This window comes from Capsicum annuum, chromosome 10 (genome assembly GCF_002878395.1).
Source record: "Capsicum annuum cultivar UCD-10X-F1 chromosome 10, UCD10Xv1.1, whole genome shotgun sequence".
Lineage (NCBI taxonomy): Eukaryota > Viridiplantae > Streptophyta > Magnoliopsida > Solanales > Solanaceae > Capsicum > Capsicum annuum.
The window spans coordinates 218,815,035-218,839,509 of NC_061120.1; the positions used below are offsets into that span (position 1 = coordinate 218,815,035).

The 24,475-nt window shown below is 33.0% G+C and overlaps 3 protein-coding genes across 3 annotated transcripts; all 3 read left to right on the top strand.

Annotated features, from left to right (window-relative positions):
• Positions 1 to 9,306: 9,306 nt before the first annotated feature.
• On the top strand, positions 9,307 to 11,701 carry LOC107843887 (uncharacterized protein At5g39865). Its single transcript, XM_016688297.2, has one exon. It carries the CDS (start codon positions 10,196 to 10,198, stop codon positions 11,495 to 11,497), a length of 1,302 nt encoding a protein of 433 aa, XP_016543783.2. The 5' UTR covers positions 9,307 to 10,195; the 3' UTR covers positions 11,498 to 11,701.
• Positions 11,702 to 16,746: 5,045 nt separating this feature from the next.
• LOC107843888 (mitochondrial fission 1 protein A) lies at positions 16,747 to 20,386 on the top strand. Its single transcript, XM_016688298.2, has 5 exons — positions 16,747 to 16,972; positions 18,952 to 19,090; positions 19,658 to 19,779; positions 19,915 to 19,978; positions 20,066 to 20,386. Exons 1-5 carry the CDS (start codon positions 16,880 to 16,882, stop codon positions 20,149 to 20,151), a joined length of 504 nt encoding a protein of 167 aa, XP_016543784.2. The 5' UTR covers positions 16,747 to 16,879; the 3' UTR covers positions 20,152 to 20,386.
• A 657-nt stretch (positions 20,387 to 21,043) lies between these two features.
• LOC107845164 (probable O-methyltransferase 3) lies at positions 21,044 to 23,639 on the top strand. The gene is made up of 2 exons (XM_016689417.2): positions 21,044 to 22,166; positions 23,240 to 23,639. The coding sequence occupies exons 1-2, from the start codon at positions 21,381 to 21,383 to the stop codon at positions 23,531 to 23,533; spliced, it is 1,080 nt and encodes a 359-aa protein (XP_016544903.1). The 5' UTR covers positions 21,044 to 21,380; the 3' UTR covers positions 23,534 to 23,639.
• The last annotated feature ends 836 nt before the right edge of the window (positions 23,640 to 24,475 follow it).

Below are 24,475 nucleotides of genomic sequence, written 5' to 3' on the forward strand. Positions count from 1 at the left end.
TTGATCAGTTTTTTTGAAGTTTTTTTTTTTTTAGTAAAGTATCCAGTACCCCCAACTATGACAACATTTGCTACGACACATTCCAACTTCACAGAGGTCCTATTACCCTCCTGAACTCAAGTTTAGCGTATTTCTGTCACCTTTTTTGCTGATGTGACACTTTTTTAGCTGACATGGGCTCCATTTTTATGTAATAAAGGTGTCACGTCAGCACAAAAGGGCGACAAAAATACACTAAAATTGAGTTTTGGAAGGTAATAGGACCCCTGTGAAGTTGAAGTGTGTCGTAGCAACTTTGGCCATAGTTCGAGAGGGTACTAGATGCTTTATCTCTTTTTTTTCCAAGACGTGTTAAAATAGGAAAGCTATGAAAGTACAAACATATTCAGTATAGTTTCATAAGTGGGGTCTAGAGACATGTTGTCTACGCACATCTTACCCTTATCTTTGTCGGGTAGAGAGGTGGTTCTTGATAGACTTTCGGCTCTAGAAAAATGTTTTTCATGACAAGTTTGAGAGAAATGCACAAGTCAAAAAATACGAAGAAAGGAAGTGCCGACATTAGAAATAGTAAAAGATAACATGAATTCAGATATAGTGTCTACACCAAAAGCTACTGAGTTCACGTGAATACATATATTACATGCTAGACCGGCCTCGTGGTACAATAATAATAAACAACATAAAGCAAACAATTAAAACACAACATACATTGGAGATTTCATAAAACAAAACAAAACCCAAATACCACATGCTTGTTAATTAAAGATTTGGAATTGGACTAGCAAACTCAAGAAGCTTTGGATCTTTTTCAAATATAGTCATATCTTGTTCATCCATCATGACTATAGCTTCAACTCCACCTCCATTTTGGTTATCCATTAAATAAAACCAACAAGTGCCAAAAGACTATTAGCAGTGTTAAAATGGGTGGATTGAGCTAAGTTTGACAGGTTAAAATGTGATGAGTGATGACTACGATATGAAATTTCTTGGACTAAATTTGGACGAATCAAAATGATCATATGTTAATAAATGACTCATTGACAAGTGGTCCTTTTAGCAAGTGGTTTTATTAAAGTGCACTCTCACAAGTGGATATCAGAAATGTAGAGAGTACTCAGATCTTATCCGTATCTTTGAAAAGGTAAAGAGAACAATCCCGATAGACCTTCGACTGAACGAAGAGTGAAAAAGAAAAGTCATGAGTAGATACATACGTTTTACGTGGTGCATTTCGCATGAAATTACCATGTAAATACCAAGCAGAACGTATACATTATATAATTTTTTGAGAAAGGACATGTACCTGACCATCCTTCGCTTAAAGTTGCTCCTTTCCTGTTTAGTAGAAGATGAATATCGGTAATTAATGGTATTTAGTGGTAACAAAAATGGATAAATTGGGAAGGAACCAATTGATCTATGGTAGAAAAATTGGAATACACTAGAGAAAAGTAGGAGGATTTTTCTCAATAGGACAAATTTGTGCCTTTGCATTATATTTTGGACATAATTAAATTGTGTAATTATAACTTATGCCTTGAGTCATAATCTGTTTCATTGAATTTATGCATGACAACATGAGGCATAACATTAACTAAGTTTATGCCTTGTAATTTTTCTTTGGTTTAAGTCATTGTTACACCCTTAAACTTATCCCGAAAAATTCACTTAGACCCCTCAACTAAGGTCTGTACCTATCAGGCCCTTCAAGTGCTAAAATTGGTACCTATCAGGCACAAAATGCTGATTTGGCAAGGAAAGTGTGTTATAGTAGATTAAATAATATTTTAATTTTTTTTTAAATTAAAAAACTTATATTTAAGTCATTTTATTAATATAATTTTTAATTATTATAATTTCTTAATTTAAAAAAAGAAAAGAAAAGCCCCTCGCCCCCATTTCATCATTGTCTTCACCCCCCCCCCCTCCCCTTTCGTCGTCTTCTTTGCAACCCCTTGCCCCCATTCATCATTTTCTTCACAACCCTCCGTCATCATCGTCTTCCTTTGCAAACCACGATCTCAATCATCGTCTTCTTTAGCCGTTTTACAATGCATTTTCCAGCGAGACTCGTCGAAAAATTAACTTCAAAATTTCAAGATTGTTCGAAATTACATGTTTATGAACTTAAATAACTCAAATCCAATAAAATGGGGAACCATTTTCTGCATTTTCTTGCAGAAAATGGAGAAATTGGTATCCTTGATGGAGAAAGTATCATGAGAAATTAGTAAATCGAAAATCAATTTGTAATTTTTTTATTTTTTTAAAGTTCAGCTTCTTGCAGAACAATGGAGAAGAGAATGGAAGGGAGGGAGGGGGGGGGCGGGGGTTGAAGGGGACGGGAATGGAAGAGGTGGCGTGGGGGAGCGGGGGTTGAAGGGGACGGGTGGAGGGTTGAAGGAACCAATTTATTTATTTTAAAATTATAATTAGTTTTTAATACATACAATGCCATGTGTCAGCTTTTAATTAGCTTTTTTTGTCATATCATCGCGTGTATATTATACATACTTGAGCTTTTAGCTGATTAAATAAAAAAAGCTCAATTGAATCAAAATTCAGGTACGTTAAAGGTCGAATAGGAACAAACCTTAATTAAAGGATTTAAGTAAATTTTTAAGATAAGTTTGAGGATCTCTTGATAACTTTCAAGGCGCTCTAAAGCATAAAAGTTGATCAATAAATTTGAAGGACAAAAATGAAACGCCACCTCAAAGTAAAGATATTTATGCAAATGATCATAGTCTTTTGCCACTTGTTGAGCTAGTGAACCCACTCAATATTCTAGTTTGAAAAATACGCTTTTAGTATGTCCGCGTTTGACGATGAAAACTAAAAAATTTTAAAGTTGGAGTTGGTTATCTTTTTTGGAGAATTTTTTTTAGATTTTTGAAACGACTTTTTTTAAACATAATTTTATACTTTAATTTTTAAAAACTATCAAAATTACCCAATTGAACTAATTTACCTACAAGATACAATCAAATTTGAGAGATGACAATAATATTGACTTTGTTATTGGTGTTGCGTAAAGAGTTGCAAGAATAAACGGATTAAGTATTTGAAATTCTCATGGCAAAACATCCCAATTTTCACTAAAGTAAAAATGATTTAAAAAAAAAAAAAACTTTTATGTCCAAACGGAAACCAATTAAGAGGTGATACGTGCATTTTGTGGGGTGGGTGAGAATAATAATAGAGGTAGTACCAATCAAGAAGTGACAACGCCATATTGTGGGGTGGGTCATGATAGGAACAATAGAGGAGTACCTCAAATGTTTTCGAGCATTATTCAATTTATTTTGCATCATCACACAATTATATTATCATCAATTATTTCATTAAGATTTATTTCACCATATTATTTTGTTGATTGCATCATCAGTTATTAAAAGGACTTCCAATAAAGCTTTAACAGCCAAACATTTCTTTCATATTCTTCTTGGTTACTGGTATTAGTATAACTCTGGGGCTTCACATTTACACTTATAATATAGTAATATAGATGTGTATGCTCGAAATTTTTTTTTTTCGATTTTCGATCTGTCGAGATACATAATACATTCAATGAAGATAGATTTTTTCCTTTGTAAAGAAACATCGATACATTTTTTTTCGATTTTGAGTCTGTCGAGATACATAATTAGTTCCCGATACACCCAACAAAGATACATAATTAGTTAAAATTTTTGTAATTACTTTGTAAGGATGGAGATATGTGTATATACGGTAAGTTAAAGTGTATATTTATGTTATTTTTCGTAATAAATTGGCAAGTCAAATGTTACTTTTGATGAGATATGGTGTCAAGATGGGCTAATAAACAATGGGTCAGTCAATGCATATGCCCAAACCCACCCACCTCTTAGTTTTAAGAATATTTTTGATAGATCAATTTCTTTGGACTATATATTTAGTCCAATCCTAAATCTTTAATTAACAAGCATGTTGTGTTTGGTATTGTTTTGTTATATGAAATCTCCAATGTATGTTGTGTCTTAATTGTTTGCTTTATGTTGTTTATTGTTGTACCGCGAGGTCGGTCTAGCATGTAATATAAATCGATTTGAAAGAAACACAAACGTGAAAAGGTATGATGACAGTGTGAAGAAAGAAAGTATCGATATTAGAAATAGTGAATACAGATATATCATATAGGATTTCAATAAAAAAAAAGTTATTGAGTTCACATGAATATGAATACACATGTTACATGCTAAACCAACCTTCTAGTACAAATACAATAAACAACCTAAAGCAAACAACTAAATCACAACATACATTGGAGATTAGCAATAATAATTACACATGCCTTTTAACTTGATCTCAGCTGAGATTTATGTACTCCAACGTTGGATGGCCGCAAATAGATTTAAACTTGTATAAGTTCGACAAGCAAAACATAAGCATTCCACGTTGCATCTGCATGGAAATCTCATGCGAAATGCGTCACGTCAAACGTGTGTGTCTACTCGTTTAATTTTATACAAGTTTAAGCATTACTTGTGCATATCCCAAACTAGAGAACATAAATGCAAGCAAAAGCCGAGTTAAAAGGTACATTTATACATTGGAGATTTCATAAAACAAAACAAACCAAATACCACAAACTTGTTAATTAAAGATTTGGAATTGGACTAGCAAACTCAAGAAACTCTATATCTTTTCAAATATAGCCATTTCTTGTTCATCCACCTCCTCTTTGATTATTCATTAAATAAAACCACTTGTTAAAAGGGCCAGTTCCCATGCTCACTCTAATGGGCCTTCCCCAACCAAAGTCCACTTTAAATCTTTGAAGTTTCTATTCCAATTCCAAATCTTTAAATTTATATGATCTGATTAAATTTAAATTCGTATCGAAATGTTTGATGTCATGAAGTAAAACACATTTGACAAAAACAATTTCATACCCAGGCTTGAGGCAAAAAATTCTTGTTAAAGTATTATGTGGTAGTATGTAATTTCTTGTGTTTGTTTTGTAACGTCTTTTGAGATTCTGACCATACTTGAGTTGTTGTTTATTGACTTGGACCGTACTTCTATTGGTTGTAAAAAAGTGATAAAATGACACAGTGGAGTTCTATACGAGGTGTTTTAAAATAAACACCATCTAATCAAAATGTTTAAGTAAAAATTAATGTCACTTATAATATAGACAATTGAGTTCACATGGTGTTTGCTTAATCATTTATCAATGCTGACTTTTTTCTTCTGACAGTTGGTCAATGTTTGTAAGTACTATATTAAGGATTTAATAATTAATTATTTCTTACATTAAATGAAAACGTGGTTACAAACCCTACAGCAATTACAAAATATACTTTAGGATAATAACATTTTTAGCCCCTAAATTATTGATATACAATGTTTTGACATTTTCATCTAGAAAATATGTTATATTTAACTATTTATTTAAATTAACTACTGTTCATATAAAGTATAATACAAAATTAATATTACATATGAGCAAATAAGCGTTATAAAAGTTAATAATTATTATAAAATTGTGAATATTCATCGTCAAAAGAGTTGAAAGTGCACCAATTCAATTAAATAAAGATTTACTGTTTGGTAAGATATCAAAAGAATTAAAATCAGAATTTATTAATAAAAAATGTTACTAACCTTATATTTTATTAATCTGACATGCTTTTTTTAAGCATTAAATTAGCTTATTTTGCAGGTGATTTTTATATAAAATTTACAAAATTAAAAGTAAAGAAATCAATCAATTTTCTCAACATAAAATATTCTTGATTTTATTCATATATTATGCTAGTATTTCCTTAGACTTTTCCTAAATAAGTGTTTATCCATAATCAAATCTTGAATTATATTATTTTCCAAAAAAAAAGGAAACTTGAATTATTTTATTCTTTATATATGACGTTAATTGGATTTCTTTAAATAGGAAAGAAGAATAAATCGTCATTTTAGATTGCGTAATTAGTTGAAACAAGTATATATTCTTTTAATACTTATAATAATCCTTTTTAATAATAGGATTCTGTCTTAATTGAGAATAATACTCTATAATATTTTAACATCTTTAAGATACATTCTTTTTGTTTCCTCTCATATAAGATATTGTTATCGAGCTCGTAAATTTAAATTTACGTTGAAAAGTTTTATATTATCCACTTTTCCTAATTAAGGTGACAGCATATTCGAAGCTTGATTTCAAGTACAAATGACGTAATACTTATAATTACCATAATTTTTTCCACTATGCACTAGGTTTGAAAAAGAACCGAATGATAAAGAGTTAGCTATAAGCAAAACTTTTATAATAAAAGGCGACTTCCACAACTCAAATTCGTAACCATTACATGACAACAACTTTACGTGTTATGCGAGGATTTCCTTTTCTTATACAGAGATACGATTGTATTTATTAATTCATCCGTTTCATTTCATGTGGCATAATTTGATCGTACACAAAATTTTTAAAATTTTAACTAAAATTTTAAAAATAATTTTAGTTAATGTTATGCCTCATGTTGTCATGCATAAATTCAATAACACAAATTATGACTCAGGCATAAGTTATAATGACAATTTATGTCCAAGACAAAAGAAAAATCCTATTGAGAAACAATCTGCCTCTTTTTTCTGTACTGTATGTATTCCACCTTTTTAATTATAGATTAATTGCTTCTCAAAAAATTATATAATATACGAAGATTAGATGTTAGTTAATATGAGCGTGTATTTAGTTTTTCACATTCTTTATCAAAATTTAGACACCATCACTGCACTGAATTCACATGAATACACATGTTACATGCTAAACCAACCTCCTAGTACAATAAACAACATAAAGGAAACAATAAATCACAACATAGATTGGAAATTAGCAATAATAATTGTTAGTATGCCTTTTAACTTGTTGTTAGCTGACATTTATGTCCTCCAACGTTGGATGTCCACAAATAGTCATTTAAACTTATATAAAGTTCAACCAGTAGACATAAGCATCCCACGTCGCATCTGCATGACAATCTCATGCGAAATATGTCATGTAGGACGTGTGTGTCTACTCGTTTAACTTTATACAAGTGTGGCTTATGCACATCCCAAGTTAAAGGACATAAATACAAATAAAGCCAAGTTAAAAGGTACATTTATTTATATATTGGAGATTTCATAAAACCAAATACATGTCTGGATCTTTTCCAAATATAGCCAGATCTTGTTCATCCATTTCAAATATAGCCATATCTTGTTCATCCATGGCTATGGCTTCAACTCCACCTCCACCTTGGTTATTCATTAAATAAAACCACTTGTTAAAAGGTCCAGTTCCCATGCTCACTCTAATGGGCCTTCCCCAACCAAAGTCCACATTTAAAGTTTGCTATTCCAATTCCAAATCTTTAAATCTATATTGATTCGACTAAATTTAAATTTGTATCAAAATGTTTCGTGCTAGGAGGTAAAACACTTTTGACAAAAACGACTTCATACTCAGGCTTGAATCGGAAATCGAAAATTTCTTGTTAAAGTATTATGTGGTACTATGTAATTTCTTCTGTTTATTTTATAACGTCTTTTAAAATATTGTATGTTGTTTCAAGTCAAACTTAGTTTGATTATACTTGAGTGTTGTTTATTGTCACACAACATAGCCGTATTTATTTGGATCGTACTTCTATTAATTGTAAAAAAGTGATAAAACGACATAGTGGAGTTCTATATGAAGTTTTTTAAAATGAACATAATTTAATCAAGATGTTTAAATGAAAGTTAGTGTCAATTTTAAGGAACGTCAATGTCTCGATATTGATAAATAAAAATGAAATAGTGTACTTATAATATAGACAATTGAGTTCACATGGTGTTTGCTTAATCATTTATCAATGCTGACTTTTTTCTTCTGACAGTTGGTCAATGTTTGTACTATATTAAGGATTTAATAATTAATTATTTCTTACATTAAATGAAACGTGGTTACAAACCCCACAGCAATTACAAAATATACTTTAGGGATAATAACATTTTTAGCCCCTAAATTATTGACAATGTTTTGACATTTTCATCTAGAAAATATGTTATATTTAATTATTTATTTAAATTAATTACTGTTAATATAAAGTACAATACAAAATTAATATTACACATTTAGAAAAGTTAGTAATTATGATAAAATTGTGAATATTCATCGCCAAAAGAATTGAAAGTGCACCAATTCAATTAAATAAAGATTTAATGTTTGGTAAGATATCAAAAGAATTAAAATCAGAATTTATTAATAAAAAATGTTACTAACCTTATATTTTATTGATCTGACATTCTTTTTTTTTTAAGCATTAAATTAGCTTATTTTGTAGGGTGATTTTTATATAAAATTAATAAAATTAAGAGTAAAGAAATCAATCAATTTTCTCAACATAAAATATTCTTGATTTTATTCATATATTATGCTCGTATTTCCTAAGATTTTTCCTAAATAAGTGTTTATCCATAATCAAATCTTGAATTATATTATTGTCCAAAAAAAAAAAAATCTTGAATTATTTTTATTCTTTATATATGACGTTAATTGGATTTCTTTAAATAGGAAAGAAGAATAAATCGTCATTGTAGAATGCGTAATTAGTTGAAACAAGTATATATTCTTTTAATACTTGTAATAATCCTTTTTAATAATAGGATTTTGTCTTCATTGAGAATAATACTCTATAATAATATTTTAACATCTTTAAGATACATTCTTTTTATTTTCCTCTCATATACGATATTGTTATCGAGACGTTGAAAAGTTTCATATCATCCACTTTTCCTAATTAAAATGACTGCATATTCGAAGTTCGATTTCAAGTATAAATGATGTAATCCTTATAATTTTACCATAATTTTTTTTCATTATGCACGAGGTTTGAAAAAGAATTGAATGACAAGAGTTTGCTATAAGCAAAACTTCTATAATAAAAGGCGACTTTCACAACTCAAACCCGTAACTATTACATAACAATAACTTTACGTGTTATGTGAGGATTTTCTTTTCTTATACAGAGATATGATTGTATCTATTAATTCATCCGTTTCATTTCATGTAACATAATTTAATCGAACACAAAATTTAAAAAATAAGGGAGGACTTGATGATATTTATTAAATTGACATTTATTAAAGAATATACTATTACTATTTTTAATTAAGTGAAACTAATAAAGGTAAAAATGAGATTGCGTCATTAAATAAGAAAATATGATATTTCTTGTAGGACGGACCAAAAGTAATATTAATATGAGATGTGTATAAATATTCCATTAAGCATTTTTAATTAACTAAAGTTGGGTGTGTTATTATGTTAACTTCACAAAGCTACCATAAACTTACATTTATTTCCAATCTTTATTCTGTTATTCAATTCATCATCTTCCCAACTGTACTTTGACAACTATCCTCCCTATCCCCAAAAAAATTTCCATCTCTCTATCAAAAGAATTCATTCTTTTCCCCTTGTAAAAGCTCCTCCTTTCTGCTAAAAGGTTTAAGTAAATTTTCGTGTTACCAATTTATTTTCTTGTTACTGCTAAACGACACCGTTTTTGTCCACTAAGTTCTTGTTTTTATTGCTCTTAAAGTTCTTGTTTGTGATAAAAAAATTTTTTTTTTCTTCTGTGGGGTTCTTGTTTTTTGCTCAAAGATTTCATTTTTATCTGTTAAGTTTGTGTTTTGTGCTAAAAAAAATTCATTTTTTTCTGTTAAATTTGTGTTTTGTGCTTAAAAAAAATTCATTTTGTTCTGCTAAGTACTTGTTTTTTGCTCAAAGATTTCATTTTTTTCTGTTAAGTTTTTGTTTTGTGCTTAAAAAAAAAATCATTTTGTTCTGCTTAGTACTTGTTTGTGGTCAAGATTTTAATTTTTTTTTGTGAGGTTCTTGTTTTGGTGCTAAAAAGATTTCGCTTTTTTGTTTTAAGTACTTTTTTTTTTTTTTTTGCTGAAAGGATTTCACTTTTTAGTGGGGTTCTTGTTTTGTGCTCAAACATTTTTTTTCTTTTTTCCTGTTAAATTCTTGTTTTGTGCTAAAAAGATTTTATTTTTTCTGTTGAGTTGTTGTCGTTTGCTAAAAAAAGATCAGTTTTTTTCTTGTGGGTTTCTTGTTTTCTGTTAAAAGATTTGATTTTTCTATCTGTGTTGCTTTGATTTTAGTTAAAAAGATTGACAAAATCCATTAATGGGTTGTTCAGCTTCACGTTCCTATGACTTTGTGACAACAGATCCACAAAATCCATGGAATTCTTCATCATCTTCACATTCACAATCTCCATATTCCTACTCAGATTCCTCTTCAACTCCAGTTTCAAGAACCCTTTCACTTCCAACCCCTTTAGTTCATCATCCTGCTATGTGTAAAGGTGACACAAATCACTTAGTTTCCCTTACTTCTACTACTTATGGTTCCCTTGTGTTAATTGACCCCCAAATTCCAAACCCTAACCCTAATCCTAATTTCAAGAACCCTATGGTAAAATCCCTAAATGGGCTAAATGGGACTGACTCACAAGATCCTTCATCTCCTGATTCAGTAATCAATACTTGGGAGCTAATGGAAGGGCTTGATGAGTTTGATTTCCATGTGGTGAAGTCTAAAGTTGAGTCTCCTAAAAAGGTTAAGTGTAAGAGTGTTGATATTCAATGTGAGTTGGATACAAGTGAGTTGGAAAACAGTTATGAGTTTGTTGAGCATTCGGATTCGAAGCCGTTATGGAAGCATTTGTCTGAGGAACAATTGCTTGCTAAAATGGATCCTAATGTAGCTACAAGCTATAGACAAGCATTGTCTTCCAAAAGATTTGTGCATAAAGAGTCAGAAGATTGTCCAAAGCCTGAAATTGTTAGTTCGATAGAGTTAGAGTCGAGTGAAGTAAGTTCGTTGAGCTCATCGTTGCCTGGCAATGGTGTCCATTTAAAGGGTAAGGAGGATAAAATACAGCCTGATATTGTTAGTACGATAGAGTTAGAGTCAAGTAATGCAAGTTTATTGAGCTCGCTGTTGCCCAGTAATGATGTTCGTTTAAAGGGTACGGAGGATAAGATTGTTCTGTATTTTACCAGTTTAAGAGGAATCAGGAAGACTTATGAAGAATGCTGCATTGTGCGAACGATCTTTAGAGGTTTTCGGGTCTGTGTGGACGAAAGAGATGTATCTATGGATTCATCATATAGAAAAGAGTTGCAAAATGTTTTGGAAGGAAAAGCGGTTGGCTTGCCTCAGGTGTTTATTGGAGGAAAGTACGTTGGTGGTGCGGAAGAGATTAAGCAACTTCATGAGGCTGGAGAGCTGGCTAATCTTGTGGAAGGCTTTGCAGTTAAGCATTCTGGTTTTGTTTGTGAAAGCTGTGGCGATGCCAGGTTCGTACCCTGCCCAAATTGCAACGGGAGTCGAAAAGTATTTGAAGAGGAGGAAGGGAAATTGAGGAGGTGCCCCAGCTGTAACGAAAATGGATTGATTCGATGCCCTAGCTGTTGCCCATGAATATTGATTCACATTTGTCATGTACATGCTTTCACTACTCTATTCGAAGTCTATGAATTTATGTTACTAATGTATTGATATTGAAATGTGCAGTGTCCTCTTGTAGACTGATTCGAAGTGTCCATATTCTCTAGCCCTGGAAAATTTCGTGTTCATTTTCTTTTTGAACAACTCGAAAGTAATAAAATCCCAGCTTAATGTTCCTCTTTGATTGCCCAGTTCTGAACAAATATGTGATTTGGAAATGTTTGTCTTTCACTTCAGTGAGACTTGTTGTTTCACGTAGAGAATTTTACCTTCGGTAAGCTACATTATCAAATATTCCGACAAGTTTGTTTTCTCTCTGCAGCATGTAGTTTGTATAAACTGTTTTGAGCTCATGGATTAATGTTCGGAAATTCCTTCCTTGGTTTACTATCTATTATGTAGATTCTAGTAACTTTGTGTGGTTGATATAATATGCTATGGATTACGGCATGTGAACTATATAAGCTGCTGTTGGAGTGAAAGTACCAACGCCAATTTGCAGTCTTAAGACTATCAAGATGACCAACTTTTCCGATTAGGTCTTCAGTTAGTTCTGGCAGACTTGAACTGAAATTGAATCACAATATACTATTCTTAACAGAGAAATATTTTTATGTAGACGTATATCATTGTTGTCAGTGGATTTCTTTCTATGATAGAGTGCGTGGTATGTTTGAGTTGATATATAATTCGTTCTTTTTTTCTACGCGCTCTATCTTGTAATGTCAGATCGCAGACAACCTCAAGTGGTTTGGAAGGTAATGTTGCCTTTCTCAGACTGAACTGAATTGGAAATGCTCTTATGAGTTCGAGGATACATGCTTCTAACAGGCTGTCTATACGCTACTATGCCATAACATTCAGCGCTTGGCGACTTCCTTCTGCTTCTGTGTTAGTATCTTCTCTTTTCGTGGTGCAGATTTTTCCATGTTTTGTTAGGTATATCAAGTATTTGTATCCACCATCCTTTGCTTTCACAGATTGATCCTCCATTGCTGCAAAGCCTCTTGCAATATACAATACTTTGCTTGATGAGTTTCTCAGACAAATAATGGCACACGAGTCCTTTCCCTTTGCCTAAGCTTGGGGTGACGAGTTGTTTGATACCTGTACTAGTAGTCGAGGTGCACGCAGACCAGTCGAGACACACCTCATTTATTAAAAAAAAAAAAAAAAGAATTTGTTTGATGAGTTGCTTTGAAGCTTTCCCCCATATTTTTGTGGGTGTATGTTAGTGTTCTTGATATAAAATCTTGAAGTTGGTCAGAAGTCAATAGTAACACTGATTTTCAAGTAGAAAAGCACTTTTGTGGTTGAAGGGTTCACATCCTTTACTGTCTTATTATGCTCTTCATGGCAGATATCGCGATTTGACCGGACATGATATTTAAGTTAAAATCAAGTGGGATCACTTTTAATTAAAAATAAAATAAAAAAGGAGTAATAATATTTAAAATCAAGTGGGACTGCTAAAGGTAAAATTGTAATTGTGTTTTTAAAAACTTATTAAATAAAGAAATACGACATTCTTTTTGAGACGGACCAAAAAAGAAATGACTACATAAAATTTAGGACGGAGGGAGTATTTTTAGAATGTTCAATGTTAGCATGAGATGAGATGGAATGACATGTTCAAATTCCAGCGATGACAAAAACACTAGATGATGTCTTTTCATCTGTTGACAACTTTGATGGATACATCAGTCGTACAACGAGTTGATCCAGACATCACAGTTTTAAAATAAAGGAAAGGAGATGAACATTTGAGACATGGGAATCAAACCTTAACTTGGCTAAATATAAAGTTAAATATATCAACACTTTCTAAACTTGGCCAAAGGTAGGTAGAGGCGGAACCAGGATTTTAAAAGGAGTTTCATATTTAAAGAAAATTTAGGATTTCAACTAAGGGAGTTTCATATTCAAAGAAAACGCAGTCGAAGGGGGTTCAACACCTACTATAACCACATAAAAAATAATTTTAATCATGCATAAATAATATATTTTTCCGTCAAAGGGGGTTCGGCCGAACCCCCGAACAGAAGGCTGGCTTCGCCCCTGAAGGTAGGAGTGTGTAAAAATCGAATCAATAAAGATGTTATTGTTTATTGTTATTAGGTTATTGGGTAAACCGATTATCCAATAAGAATATTTCAAATTACTACTTAACCTTTCTTTGTATTTTTTTATATATATATATATATATATATATATATATATATATATAATGTTACGTAATGTATATTTCTCTTTCATTTTTATAAACCTATTCAATTTTCTGGAAACCTATTCAAGTTTGAAGATTCTTGTAAATTAAAGCACATCAGGTAGGAGTTTGACTGCAGCTAAGATTTCCTTTCTTTTCTTGTTAGTTGCTACTATTTCTATTTTATGCGCATTTTCTTATCAGTTAAATCAAAACCGAACCGATAAATCGAAAATCGAACTGTTAAGGACTAAAAATCGATAAAAAATATCTTATATGTTTAGCATATTTAAAAATCGATAAATCAAACTGATAATACATAAAATCGAACCGAACCGATCGATGCACACCCCTAGCCAAAGGTATATCAGAAACAACCTCTTCATTTACTGCACAAGATAGGAGTAAGGCTGTGTACGCCCCAATTTTTTAATAGGTCGGATTTCAAAATAAGGCATCTAAGTAAAAAAATCGCGTCAAATTTAGAGGGTTGTCGATATATTTAGCCTATATTTTGTTTTGGAAAATACTTAACTAACACCTTCTTTCTTAGTCCTTAAATTAACCATGTCAAATTATGAATTTTCAAATTGAAAACAGAAAGAAGGCTGAACAGTAACCATCATGCTGGACACAAAAGAAAAGATGAAAAGGAAAGGTGAATAAAGAAAATCCTAGGGATGGTGGCAACACATTGGAAACTTTATCATTATGTCTGGTCCACAACACTAGAACCTAATTATTGTACCAGAAGTGTGTTGTTTGGCTAGTATTAAACTTGGGACAAGCCTTAGACACCTAACTTGTAGGCCAAAAAATGTGTACTTAAGATTCCATTCTAGTTGAGGGTAAATGAGTATTCAATCCAAAATTTAAGCCCTTTGATATTATAAATTCACTGTCATAGGTTGTGGTGTAGTGGATGGGGTTGTTCCACCCTTAACTAGAGATTGAGGGTTCGACCTGAGTGTGGAGAAAACTTTGTTGGGAGCGCTGCAACCTTAATGGGCCCTGCAACGCGCGATTCGAATTAATCGGGACTCCAATGCGGACACCGAACACCGAATGGAAAACCAAAAAAAAAAAAAAGATATTATAAATTCCCTTAATAAAAATCTTGTATAATCGATAAGGGATATATGTATTTCTCCAATATCCTACCACACATGTAATGTGGTTTTAAGGATTACATACTGGGTCGTTGGCCGACTATCTAATAGTAGACTCAATAGGCCGAGGAGTGAGTTTTTAGGACGAGTTTTTATGACTTGATAGCTTGAACTGAAGGGTTGAATAAAAATTTTGAATAATCGAAGAAGGATAAATGTATGTCTCCAATAGCGTACCGCACATGTAATGTGGTTCTAAGGATTACATATTGGGTCGTTGACCGACCGCCTCTTTTTTCGTGGTGAAGATTCAAGGGCGGATCTAATAGTAGGCTCAATAGGCTAGGGGAGTGAGTTTAGGACTAGTTTTTATGTCTTGATAGGTTGAATAAAAATCTTGAATAATCGATGAAGGATGAATGTATTTCTCCAATACCCTACTACACATGTAATGTGGTTCGAAGGATTACATATTGAGGTGTTGACCGACTGTCTCTTTTTTCTTGGAGAAGATTTAAGGGCGGATCTAATAGCAGACTCAATAGGCTACGAGAGTGAGTTTAGGACGAATTTTTATGACTTGATAGCTTGAATTGGAAGCGCTGAGAGACAGCGTTGCTCAATTAGCTTAATTGAGACATATGTCAAGAAAAACTAATCCTTTTGAAATTTAATCCAAAAATTAAAAGTATATGATGGAATGATCAAAGACTATAAACTTTATTTGAAAAAACATTTAGACAATTAACAATGTCAATGAAGAACAAGTGTACTTCGCTAACAAAAGGGCACTTTATGAAAAAGAAAAAAAGAAGGCACTTTCTATCTAAATTGAGCCTTTTATTAGGCCATGTCTATAAAAAGGCATGCCAATTTACTGAGCCCCAAAATTTAACTTTTTTGAATTTTGTTGATTTTTTGCTAAAAGCTTTTTTACTTTAATTTAAACATTTAAAATTCCCTCTGAATGGTGATTCTTTAACAAGGCGAGATTAATGAAAATAATTAATCAACAACCAATGGAAATACACTAATTATTTCTTAATTTTATAGTAAGCATTTTATGCTTTCTTGATGTTATATTAGAGTTTGTAGTTGTGTGATATAACCAATGAAATGCACATTAACTAATTAGAGTTCTCGAGTTCAAAGTTCTGAATAAGAAGCATTTTTCTCTTACATGGACGTTATATATTGTGATTTCATCCAATCTATTATAGCCATGGTATAGAGTTGTCTGATATATATTGCTGGTGGAAGGTGATAGATATCTCATAAATTAATTGAGGTGCGTGCAAACTGACAAGAACTCTACAATAATCAACAAACAAACAAAAAATGTGTTACATACATGAATTCAAATTAGTTGAGATTCCACTATGAGTACTGAATACTAAATGAGAAACGAATTAAGGGAAAAAAAGAAGAAGTTCTTTTAAGTTTTTTTTTTTTTGGTCCTGAATAAAAAAATACTCTAGCATAGCAACATTCTTATTTTGGTTTAATGACAACAAACCGAAATCCAAAGAAACCGAAAAAATTTAACCAATACAATAATATGAAATAAATCTACAAAATTATTTTCAATCGAAATTATTTGAGATAATTAGTTGAATATATTAAGGGGTAAAATAGAACGAAATAAATCTCGACGGTTTAAAGCTTAGTTACAAAAAATTCCGACACGTTGCATGATTACTGAAGTCTGAAAATTCCAATTTTGAATCTGTTGAGATGAATTATTAGCTCCCGATACATTCATCGAAAATAGTTTTTTCTTTATAAAGATATATAATTAGCTATTTTTGAGTCAGATACATAATATATTCAACAAAAGATATATTTTTTTTTATTTGTAAAGATACATGTTTATGTTATTATTGTTAATAACATACTACTTATTATTTATTGTTAACAACAAATAAAATGAAAAATAATCCCTATTTTTTCGCCAAATATGAGTTCCATTAGGCATAACCTATAAAATTTAATCTCCATAATGAGTCTAATTAGGTTTTCATAATTGGTGTAATTAAAAAAATGGAGGCAAAAATCAACCAATTTTTTGGACCAATTGTTACATTCATCAATGGTGGGGACCAACTTCCTTGGTGCTCTTCTGACATTGTTGTTGTAAGCAATTCTTGAATGACCCTTTATTATTAATTTTCATAATAGCATTGATATTTACATTCATCTTTGATGTTTTTTAATTTTTTGGGATTTTGTAGTTCGAGTAATTTGAGGTGTCATGTATATTTAGGGGTCGTTTCGGTAGATGGTTTGGAGATGAGTTTCGTAAGTATTAAATTCTGCATAAGTACTATGACGTTTGGTAGCTGGTTAGAAACTCGAATAATTAATACATGTATAAGTTACGAGGGAATTTATGTATTACTTTATGCATGATAGAAGATGAGACAACTAAACCCTGCATAACTAATATATGCATTAACATGATCCGTAGATTCCTCATAAATAATTAATCTCTACATTACTAATATCTATGTAATTCTAACCAGCTACAAACGACCCGTTACTAGTGATCAGAGGCGGAGCCAGGATTTCAACGAAGGGAGTTCCATAATCAAAGAAAATTTAGGATTTCAACTAAGAGGGTTTCATATTCAAAGAAAACTTAGTTGAAGGGGATTCAACACCTACTATAACCACATAAAAAATAATTTTAATCATGTATAAATAGTATGTTTTTTCGTCGAAGTGGGTTCGGCCAAACCTCCAAGCAGAAGGCTGGCTCCGCCCCTGATTACTACTTCCTCCATTTCAATAAAAAATGCGCTTTACTTTTTTTGCTAGCTCTTTAATTTCATTTTTCCACGCCATGTTCAAGAGTACAAGATTAAAGATCATTTTAGTATATGTCACAATATTCAAAAGTATCTTACTTTCTTCAATTTTGTAATCTATACCAAGTTAAAATACGACAAACAAATCGAAATGGAAGGAGTATCATTTTTGTTGTTTAGTGGGTAATTATGATTAGACCCAAGATTTAAACTTTATGAGTTCTAGAATTTAGAACACTAAGATAATAATTGGATTGTTAATATGCGTACATATTTAGTGAATTTTTTAACACAAGTATATCATTTGAGCAAATACTAGGCAATTTCTTCCCATAAATTCAAGCTTGGGTGAACAGAGTGATCTGATATGTGTGCTGATGGAAGGTAGCATGTAACTCGTGAAATTAATCGAGGTGGGTCTAGTTGGCCTGACACCATGTTATCCAGACAAAAAAATAGTTGCTTTAGGTTGTTGGAACTTTGAAGAAAGATATTTTCTTTTTATTACAACAACAACATAGCCCGTATATCTCGTGTAATTCCACAAAGTGAGGTCTACGGATAACCTTACCCCTAACTCAGATGTAGAGAGGTTGTTTCCGGTAGATCCTTGGCTCAAGGAAAAACAAACCAAAGCAATCTCGAAAAAACAAGTAACACATGTGAAAACATAACAAAGTATGCTAAACAATAAGAACAACTAAATATATATACGATAATCCAACTACAAGAAACGACACAGTAATACTACGACTACTAGTGTGGAAGGATTAGCTAGACAACGCTCTGCATCCTGCAAACCTACAAGAAAGATTTGTTTTCTATTATCAGTAGAAAATTGTGTAATTGATAAGGAAGACTCTATAGGTTAACAATGTTCTCATTAGTGAATTTGAAGTTGTGATCTTTTGCTGTTGTATTGGAGTTAGTATGAATGGTGTTTTTTCTTGTATTAGCATACAGTGTTGGCCTTACTTGGTAGTTCTTATGAAGCCCTGAACATATAAAAACATATCTAGTCTAATTTTTGTTTCACAAGATAATATACAAGAGTACAAAGCTTGAATCACTTATACAGGTGAAATTTGGTGAGATCTTTATTTGCTACGACGGTTTATTGCACTGTAGGTGAATAGTTGTAGCTTTCGAATGCTGGAATGATGCCACGAGCATCGTGTACTGAGGTTTAGTGAATCAAATGATTCTGTTAAGTGTTGAACTGATTGATTTGTACTAAAAAAATCTGTGATGGCTGTACTATGTTGCTTTTGGAGCTGAGTATTATGTGCCTATGCATATTGATAGGGCTGTGAGAAAGAAGTTGCAGATGCTACGACCGGTGCTTCAGATGAAGGGAAGAACGAGAGTATTATGAGATTATCGTGGGCGCTTGTTCATTCTAAACAACCTCGAGATGTGCAACGAGGGATCGCTATGCTTCAGGGTGAAAATTAGTCAGATAGATCTATTTCTCGATTTATGCAGCACACTGTCTTTTAACTTTCTATGCTTCTACGCTCGTGAATTGTGATACTACCACTGACTATCTATTTTCATCACTTAACTCCTTATTTCCATAGATCTCGATATTCATGGACATACAGGCATAATGATCTTAGCCACTTACAACGGCATCAAATTCTCTTGCGCTGAGTGCAAGATGTTGGTTGAGAACATTACTTGTCACAGTCTTCTATTGTTTCTCTCGTAGAGTAACAGGATTTGACAATTACACTTCTCTCCAGATAAATAGTTGTAGGAGGTAAAGTTCATAGAATCAAAAACATGTAACCTATTATAACGACCATGTTACTCTTGAATCGTTGCAATCACTGGTTCCTGGAGCTATTACTTTCAACTCTTTTGGTCGTTTGAAATCTTTTTTTTGTTTTTCGTTCTTCATGTTTGGTTATCTTATTGAATGTTTATGTGTCTAGCGAACAACTTACTTGAGGGTTCGAGTTATAAAATCATAGTCTTGTTTGCTTCTTTTCGGGTTTTTTTTTTCCAGCTTCACTTGCCAACTCAAGTAGTCCACTACAGCATCGAGAAAAGCTTTATCTTTTAGCTGTTGGGTTTTACAGAAGCGGGGAATATTCAAGGAGCAGGGAGCTTACGGATCAATGTCTGGAGGTAACGCTTACTGTGAATTCGCTACTCAGATATCTAGCTCTCGAAATAAACTTTTTATTTATCGATCATTTGAGAATGCAATCGGAATTTAACCACCCTATTTAGTTTTCATCAAAGTTTTTTTCTTTCCTTTAGATTGCACCGGATTGGAGACAGGCTTTGTCGCTTAAGAAGGCTATCGAAGATAGAATCACTAAGGGTAATGACCCGAAACTTCTTTCTTTGCTTGCTCGGTTTTGTATACCACCGTACCAAAATCGTTTACATTTGTGTCTATGCAATGCAGATGGTGTCATTGGTATAGGAATCACTCTGATTACTATAGGACTCATTGCTGGTGGGATTGTAGCATCGTTGGTCCGAAGAAAATGATCTTTGCACTGCGCTATCACGCTTTACCAAAACAATCCTCCGATGTTATTAACTACTCATTACAATGCCACAAAACCCGAGTTTCTGTTGACAAAAAAGGAAGATGAACGAACCATATTTGTTCGTTTCCTTTCCACTTCCCTGTGTTTTTCGTGTTCTTTTAGTCTCTTTTAAGGAGCTAGTGAATGTTATATAGAATAATGACAGGGCAAATGCCTGAAATTGTTGTGATTAATTGCTCGTGTACATTTTGCTTCGATATTTATTAATAACTGCGTGTGAAAAGCATAGGTACCAGTATTAACCTAGTAAATCGATCAAAATATATCTATGACCAGGATGAAGCTTTGGTGAAACTAAGTGGAGGTCTGAACCGGATGATGTTGAAGAATCGGATGAGTTGTGGTTATGTGTGAAATGCGTGAAATGCCACTCGAACTCAGAGCTACTTGGTTCTCCCCGAACTACGCTGAGGCGTTCCATTTGACTGTACAATCACTTGCTGTCTACAAACTATTCATATCAGGAATAATTTTGAGTCCAAATTTACATTAACAACAAATTCATGAAAGGGTCAAAACTATGCATGTTTGACATATTCGAATAAGAAAAAACTCAAGAGATTGCTTCGAAATAAGATCTTGCTGCTGGCAGGAAGGCTAGTATAAAAAAAAAAAGGCAGCCCGGTGTATTAAAGCTCCCCGCTATGCACAGGGTCCGGGGAAGGCCCCACCACAGGACAGCTAGTATATTGTAAAAAATGATGAAGAACTATATGCCAAAGCCAAAAGCATAAAACAAAATATTTCTTCCTATGAATGCCAATCAATTTATATTATTGTCATTTCAGGTGACTTTGACTGCTTGGATAATAATGAACATATTCTCAAATGGTTCCAAATACAAATAAACAAAAGGGAGGCACAATAGCATCTTCTGCCTCAGACTAAGTACAAAAATGTTTCAACACCCGTACCGGATCCTTAAAAAATGCGCTACTTTGGAGGGTCTGACTCACAATCGGCATCATTTTTGAAGAGTCCGAGCAACATAGCTACATAGTCTTGACGACCAATGAGTGTATATTACTACCCAAGCTTACTCTTTGCACTTGTCAATCGGTATCCTATTCTTCAGGTATAGTTTTTCTCTCATCACGTGATTCGTCCTCTCTCCCCCTTCCGTCATAAGGCGTGGTCCGACTCTGGGAAAAAAATTGAAACTTTAACATGGCTGATCATAATGATCAAAACCTTACTCCTAGTGAGCTTCTTTTAGCTGAAACACAATCATGGAACCAGCTGTATTTCTTCATAGAACATGTAACATTGAAATGTGCATTTCAATTAGGCATACCTAATGCCATAACCAAACATGGCAAACCAATGACACTATCAAAACTCATGTCTTCCCTCTCTATTAGCCCTTCAAAATATCCCTATTTTCACCGCCTTACACGAATATTAGTTCATTATGGCTTGTTGATTCTACAAAAACATGAAGACAACAACGTTGACGATGGTGATGATAGTAAAGGGTATTATTCGCTTGCACCAACTGACCGATATATAATGAAGGACGGGCCTTGGAACTCGATGGAAGATCAAGATTCATTTTTCTTTAAAGCATGGAACTGCTTAGGTGATTGGTTCAGGAATGAGGATCCGAGTGCATTTTACACAGCATATGGAGATTTATTCTGGAGTAAACTTTCGAGAGATACGAGTAGTGGTAACTGGTTTCACGCGAACATGGCTAGAGATTCGCGATCATTCATGAACGTGTTGATTGGCAACGAGTTTAAGGATGTTTTCAAAGGATTGACATCTTTAGTGGATGTTGGAGGAGGGACTGGTACTGTTGCAATGGCCATAACCAAAAAATTCCCTGACATGAAATGTATTGTTCTTGATCTTCCCCCCGTTGTTGCTAACTTGCAAGGAAGTGAAAATTTGGAGTTTGTAGCAGGGGATATGTTTCAGAAAATTCCCGCTGCTAATGCAGTCTTACTCAAGGTAAATCATTCTACTTCTCCCTAAAAAACCCGCTGTTTCTTCAACTTTTATATGATCAATGTGTAGAAGTTTTTATCTGTATTGACATAATATTGAAACGAGATGAGTTCAAATGGAGTAACATGGTCCGTCTGATACCATTAGGCAAGAGGACTGCCACTGCATATTGACTGGCTTGTTGATAGGCTATATGTAGGCTTACATATAACGGCTCTATCGCTCATAATGGTCGACAGTATTTTGGCCATGCATGAATTCTAAATATAAAGATGATTCATATTTCATATATATAAAAGGGAAGCCCGGAGCACTAAAGCTACCGCTATGCGTGGTGTCCGGGGAAGGGCCCCACCACGAGGGTGTATCGTACGCAGCCAGAGGCTGTTTCCAAGGCTTGAAACCGTGACCTCCTGGTCATATTGCATATATATAAATTCTTGAATCTCTTTAACGAAAAGAAATCTTCTAATGTAGTGACAAAGGTAGTGAAAAAATTGCTTTAGGTAGCAAATTTGAATTCCAACTGTTGTTGTTATGAAGGTTTGCCTATAGCGGAGCTGGAGTAGAAAATTTGAATTCCAACTGTTGTTGTTATGAAGGTTTGCCTATAGCGGAGCTGGAGTGGCGGAAGGAGGTTCGTTTGAACCCGTTTCACAGAAAAACTGTATATACATAAGGTCAAATAGATTTTCTATGTATATATAATAGATTTTGAATCTCTTAACGTAAATCCAGGCTATGCGGCTACCTATAGTAAGGCAAGGCGATATACAAATTCCATAAAGAACTGGTATTACTAGTTTCTTCTATAACAACAATGTACCCAGTGTAATCCCACAAGTGAGGTTCGGGGATGATAGAGTGTACTTACCCCTACCTCGTAAAGATAGAGAGGTTGTTTCCAATTGACCCTCGGTTCAACTAAAGCATAGAGAATACGGAAATAAAAGCAGTAACAACAAAGAATATACGAACAAGAAACTATGAGAATACCAGTTTCTCTTATCTTTTCGTTATTTTTTTTCTTGTCTTGTCACTTCTCTAATTAACTTTGTACATGTTAATTCTTACAGTCAATTTTGCATGATTGGAATGATGAAGAATGTGTGAAAATTTTGAAGAATTGCAAGGATGCAATAACAAGAAGTGGAAAAGTTATAATTATAGATATGGTAATGGAAAATCCAGAGTTGGATGATGAATCTTTTCAAGCACAACTCTTCATAGACATGTTGATGATGGTTTTCTTGGGTAGCAAAGAGAGGAACAAAAAAGAATGGGAAAAACTTTTCTTTGATGCTGGTTTTACTAGTTACAAAATTATTTTGACTCTTGGTTTAAGGTCTGTCATTGAGCTCTATCCGTAGAGCTATCGGTGTTTGGTATCCATATTGAGGATCGAATAAAATTTGATTCTTGATAACAACCCCCCCTTGGGGGTAAGTTGTCGCAATACAAAATATTTTAATTTTATCATCCGTTATATTTTGAGTCATTTGCTTTTTTTCTCCTTGGTAGTGAGGGGGCTTAACTTCACCTCTCTTAACGAGCCTATCAGGCGCGCATTGAGGTTAGTTAGGCCAGTGCGTTGCGGACCAGATGGTTTAGGAAAAGTATTACTTTTTGTGTGATCTCCAAGGAATTTATTTCGGGACTACTTTAATGCTATGTTGCTCGGACTCTTTAAAATTGTTGACGGGTGCATCTGATCCTCCAAAAATAGTGCAGTTCTAGACGATCTGACACAGGTGAAACAAGATTTTTGAAGAGTCCGAACAACATAACTTTAATGTATGATAGTTAGAGTGAAAACAACGGTAGGTATCCTAGCTCTTTTATATTTTACTTTCTGTAAAGTTTTCTCTGATATCAAGTCTTGTATATTCCTTCATCTGCAATTCTTTTCTTCCTGTTCTATACTTGGAATTAAAAACACGCATGACGCTTTAGTGTAAGAAATGAAGAACTTGCATCGCGTAAGTTCAGTTAGACAATGAGAGTGTTTTTTGATTAGTTACAAAGAATACTGTCAATTTGGTCTATAATAATCTTTGCAATCTCGAGTAGACCAGTCATCAGGAATACTAGTGTAGTCATTCACGTGCTTTGAAGTAGTAAAGTTAAACACCAATATAACATAACAATAACAAAACAAATTAGTACTATTTTGTATACATAAACAAAAGTACAAAGATCAATCAGTATGATAGTAACAAGGTACGTAAAAAAGAAGAACGATGAATTCAACAAATATGACATTCAGGAATTCCTATCAGGGAAAAAAAAGTAGTTTGTTTTCAATCCTATCA